The sequence below is a fragment of the Chinchilla lanigera genome, unplaced genomic scaffold (assembly GCF_000276665.1).
Source record: "Chinchilla lanigera isolate Chin_1 unplaced genomic scaffold, ChiLan1.0 scaffold00021, whole genome shotgun sequence".
NCBI lineage: Eukaryota > Metazoa > Chordata > Mammalia > Rodentia > Chinchillidae > Chinchilla > Chinchilla lanigera.
In genome coordinates this window covers 22,166,681-22,171,935 of record NW_004955422.1, presented here as the reverse complement: position 1 = coordinate 22,171,935, position 5,255 = coordinate 22,166,681, and the positions used below count along the sequence as shown (strand labels likewise).

Sequence of the window (5,255 nt, the reverse complement as noted above, 5' to 3'; positions counted from 1 at the left end):
TTTTTTTTAGTGTCCATTGCATTAATTTCTGCTCTGAGCTTTATAATTTCCTGCCTTCTTTAGGCTCTGGGTTTGACTTGCTCTTCTTTTTCTAGGAACTTGAGGTGCAGCATAAGATTGTTTATTTATGCTTGTTCTGTTTTCTTGAGGTGGGACTTCAACACTATAAATTTCCCTCTGAGGACTACTTTCATTGCATCCCACAGGTTTCTGTAGGTTGTATGTACATTTTCATTTGATTGTAAATAGTGTTTAATCTCTACTGTGATTTCATCTGTGACCCATCGGTTTGTTCAGGAGGGTGTTATTTAATTTCCAACTGTGTATGGAGTTTTTAAGTTTTCTTTGGTCATTAATTTCCAATTTCATTGCACTATGGCATGATAGTATACAAGGGATAATTTCAATTCCTTTGCATTTACTTAAACATGTTCTATGTACTAGTATATGGTCTGTTTTAGAGAGCATCCCATGTGCAGCTGAGAAGAATGTGTATTCTGATGCTGTTGGGTGGAACACTCTGTAAAAGTTTACCAAGTCCATATGTTCACAAGTTTGGTTAAGTTCTGTCATTTCTTTCCCAGTTTTTTGTCTAGTTGATCTATCTCTTTGTGACAATGGTGTGTTAAAATCCCGTTATGATTGTCTTGCTACTTATTTCATTTTGCATGTCTGTTAGAATTTGTCTTATATAGGTGGGTGCTCCTATGTTTGAAGCATAGATGTTTATGATTGTTATCTCTTCCTCTTGAAGCTTCCCCTTCACAAGTATGTAGTGACCTTCTTTATCTCTTTTGATTGTTCTTGGTTTGAAGTTCACGTTGTCTGCAAACAGAATAGCTACACCCGCTTTTTTCTGGGTTCGTGTCATATGGAATATTGTTTTCCATCCTTTAATTTTCAGTCTGTGAATTTCCTTTTGAGTTAAATGTGTTTCTTGTATACAGCATATAGTTGGGTTTTGTTTCCTGATCCACTCTGCAAGTCTGCTTCTTTTGGTGGGAGCATTGAGACCATTTACATTGATGGTTATAACTGATACGTCCCAGCTTATCTTTGTCATGCCATTTTCCTGCTGTCGGATCATCCTTTTTCCCTCTGTTTAACTGCTTGCTCTACTTGTTGGTTCCTTTCTGTTGTTGTTCTTGAAGTTGCGGTCTGTTTTATCTCTTTCTAGTATATCTTTTAGTACCCTTTGTAGGATTGATTAGGCGCTCATGAATTTCTTCAGTTGTTCTCTATCACAAAAATATTTTATTTCTCCATTAAATTTCAAAGAGAGTTTTGCAGGGTACATCAATCTGGGTTGAAAGTTGTTTTCTTTCAATACCTGAAATACTTCACTCCAAGCTCTTCTTGCCTTGATGGTTTGTGTTGAGGAGTCTGCTGTGATTCTGATAGGCTTTCCTTTATAGGTGATCTGTTTCTTTTCCCTAACAGCTTTTAATATTCTGAGCTTTTGCTGAGTTTCTGGGATCTTGATCACTATATGTCTAGGGGTAGATTTATTTTGGTTATGATTAACTGGAGTTCTATGTACTTCACTTATCTGGATGTCCGATTCTTTTTCCATGCCTGGGAAATTTTCTACTATTATTTCTGCAAATAGTCTTTTTATGTCATTTGTGTTGACACCTGCTGTTTTATTAATACCTATTAATCTGACATTGTTCTCCTTTGCTTCATCTTGCAGTTGTTGAATTTTTATTTCCTGGTTCCTTGTTTTTAAGAGATCCCCCCTTTCACATTCATTAGTGGCAATGCTGTCTTCAATGTCTGAAAGTCTTATCTTCAGCTTCATTCAAGTGGTTTTGCCAGCTTTCAATGGAATTTTTAATTTCCTGGATATTGGTTTGCATCTGTTTCATACCTTCTAGTCCTTTGCTATATTGTTCACTGAACATTTCCATGAGGTGTCTGTGCTCTTCTATTTTCTTGTCAATGTCATCTTTGGATATGCTGAACATTTCTTTCTTAATTGTTGTCATTTTCACATGAGACATTATTTCTGATCTGATGTCTTCTATGGCCTGATGGAGTTGTTTCTTTATTTCAGTTGCTATCATTTCAGAAATTTCAGGTGTATGACTTCCAGGCTTTTCTGTGTTGATGTCTCCTGGACTTGTTTTAGGTGGTGTGGATGTCTGGGATTACATTTTGCTCCTCTGTTTTGTCATTTTTGAAGATCCAGAGGTTTCCTGGAGCGCAGCCTCACTCCTGATTGTGTGCAAGTGGCAGGGCAAGAGTCTGAAGATACACAGTGCTCAGTGCAACTCCTGTGCTGGTGAGTGGTGGCAAGATGGGGTCCCAGATGCTCCTGAACTTTCTTGCATTCAGTTGGCACCCAGGTGTGTGTAGGAAGGGCAGGGAAGGCTCACTGGTGTTCCTGAGACTGTCTGGGGTTTGGCCCAGCTTCCACAAGAGTAGGGGGGATGCAGGTCATGTTCACTGAGGCTTCAGATATTGCCCAGGACAGAGCTTGCTTTCCACACTGGAAGGGGAGGGGTGAAAGTGGACTCCCTGAGGCCCTTGACTCTGTCCAGGTTTCAGCTGAGCTCCCAGGGGGGTGTGAGTTGTTCTGGCTGTGACCACCAAGGCCCAGAAGTTGTCCAGGGATCCACGTACCTCACACACTAGTGGGGGAGGCACCAGAGTGGCTCACTGGAGTTCCTAAAGGTGCCTGGCATTCAGCCCAGCCTCAGCAGACATGCTATGGGTGTGGTGGGTGGCCACCAAGGCCCCAGAGGGTGCCCGAGGTTTCGCCTGCCTTGCATGCTGGTCAGAGAGGTGCTGCCGAGACTCACTGGGCTTCCTGAAGATGTCCGGGATTCAGGCCAGCCCCAGCAGACACACTATGGGTGTGGCCAGTAGCCACCGAGGCCTCAGAGGGTGCCCAAGTTTCTGCCTGCCTTGCACGCTGGTCAGGGAGGCGCTGCTGTGACTCACCGGACTTCCTGAAGATGTCCAGGATTCAGCCCAGCCTCCTAATACCTAGATTTTTGAGTAGTAGGTGGTATGATAAAAATATGGTGAAAGTTTAGATTTTTTAAAATTTATTATAACAAAAGATACATTGTCATTAACACCCCTCAAAGTCTTCCGGCTTGCTTGGAACGCACTTAGCCCGTTGTTCTTGCCACTTTCTGAAGCAGTTCTGCAAATCCTCCATTTTGAGTGTCTCAGTTCCTTGTCATGGTTACTACAATGTCCTGAATCAATTCAAAACATTTGCCTTTCACAGTCATTTTGACTTTGGAGAAGAAGTCACACAGTGCCAGACCTCATGAATGAGGAGGATGAGGAAGCATCCTCCTCTTTATGAATCTGCTTTTCTATAGGATGGCACTGGGCAGCAGCACTCATTACATTTTTGATCTCACTCACAAAAGACGATTTCCAGAACTGCTTCAGAAAGTGGCAAGAATGATGGGGTAGTGTTAGAGTGAGGGAAGTACTTTGAGAGCGATTAATGGCAATGTATTTTTTACTGTAATTTCAAAATTTAAACACTCATCATATATTTTGATCATACATCATAAGTGCCATTTTGACTTTGTATATATTTCCTCAGCTCTTAAGCTTTTTAAAAAAATTTTGACCGAGTACTTTTCAAATCTGTGAATCATTAAGTGCCACTTCAGAACTTTTGTCTTCCGAGTCTAGATGTTTTGCACTACATTGAAATTGTACGTTCTTCTTAAATTTCTCCTCGTTTTCCTGTTTAGTAAGGGGAACTTCTGTGTTGATATTTTTGCTATTTAACTGGGAGCATTTTATCAGTTAATTTTTACTGCTGAGGAGGTTTTAAATTCAATGATTTACCACTGACAGTGCAGTCTCTTAAAGTAAGGTCTTGCAGTGTCATCTGGCCAGAGAAGCCAGCAGTCTGTGAAAGCCTGTGCCTGTTAGGAGGGAGCCCCTTGCTTCCCTTTCTCCTCCAGGACATGGAGGGGCACCAGGGAGTCAGTCTGCTGGCTCACTCCCCCTGAGGCATATGCTCCTGTGGGTCCTCACTCTGCTGTTGGACATGGACTTAAGGGTAGGAAGTCAGGCTTAGGAGATTTTATTTTCCATTACTTAAGACTAGTACACCTCCTTAATAATTGGAATTTATTACACTTTACTAAAATATGGCCTCTTGTGGATGAAATGAGATCATGTATGTAAAGCAGTCTTTAACTAAGTAGACCGTTTAAATTGATGCATGGGAATGAATTTTTTACTTTTTTTCTAAGAAATGAAAAGAAATTGGGAAGAAAATTCACTAGACAGTAATGCATAGAGGTTTTTTTTTTCTTTTGCACCTAAATGAGAAGCTGGAAATGCATATAAAGCATAAGAACATCAAAAACATTTCTTAGGCACAGACTACTATTAAATACCCATGGATGTTTTTGATTTCCCATTACATTAAAATACAGTTCTCAAAGGAGCTTCATTTTCAGAACATTTAAAAATAGCTCAGTCTTAAAAAGAAGATATAAAATGTTATCGGCTGTGCTTTTTATACATAATTAGTATGTGCCTGTGGAAGTATAATGACTTGTAACCTAAAGATATTATTCATGATAAAAAGCTCACATGGAAAAAATCAGAGCTACAGCTGGGTGACACATTTAGAAATGATTCAGATATGACTCCAGCATCCAAGGCAGGCTCTTTCAATCCCTTAGAATCTACCTTCAACCTCAGTGGCTCATGAAGGCATGATCTTAATGGTAGGAAGATCCTTTCTAAAATGCTTCATCGGTTTCTTTTCTTACAGATTTAATGTGTGCTCCCCATTTCCTTCAGTGCTTGGCAGCCTGCTGTGCAAGGACATCACCTTTCTTTTTGAGATGGCTCAGGATTTTGTAGGCCTTGCTTCTGATTGTCAATATTGGCTGCAGAAGCTTTCTGCATTGGACCAGGCTTCTACTTTGGAAACCCAGAAGGATACCTGTCTGCACCTGCCTCAGTTCCAGGAATTCCTGAAACAGATGTATGAAGCCTTGAAGGAGATGGTAAATACAGTAGTAGACAAAAATAACTAAATTATTTTGTGTCATCAGGGACTCCACCAGATTTCACCAAACCCGGATGCTATGGACCTAAGATCTTCCATTAGAAAGATATACTACCCATAAGTACTGCAGATAAGAGCTGGTTTCCTACTCTCTGTTTTATTATGACCTAAGTCTTGCTTCTTGGCCAGTTGTATTGTCACATGAGACTGTGACCATGCAAAAAATAGAAATAAATATGAATAAAATAAA

At 40.3% G+C, this 5,255-nt stretch overlaps 1 protein-coding gene across 4 annotated transcripts in view; it reads left to right on the top strand.

Moving 5' to 3' along the window:
• Fancc (Fanconi anemia, complementation group C) overlaps positions 1–5,255 on the top strand; it is a 214,654-nt gene that overhangs the window by 74,543 nt on the left and 134,856 nt on the right. For 3 of the 4 annotated variants that reach the window (XM_013514336.1, XM_013514337.1, XM_013514338.1), the window contains 2 exons: positions 2,186–2,284; positions 4,766–5,003. In XM_013514336.1, coding sequence (XP_013369790.1) covers positions 4,839–5,003 — 165 coding nt within the window. In that variant the 5' untranslated portion in view covers positions 2,186–2,284; positions 4,766–4,838. The remainder of the gene's footprint in view (positions 1–2,185; positions 2,285–4,765; positions 5,004–5,255) is intronic. The other variant, XM_005384680.2, reaches the window with a different exon arrangement.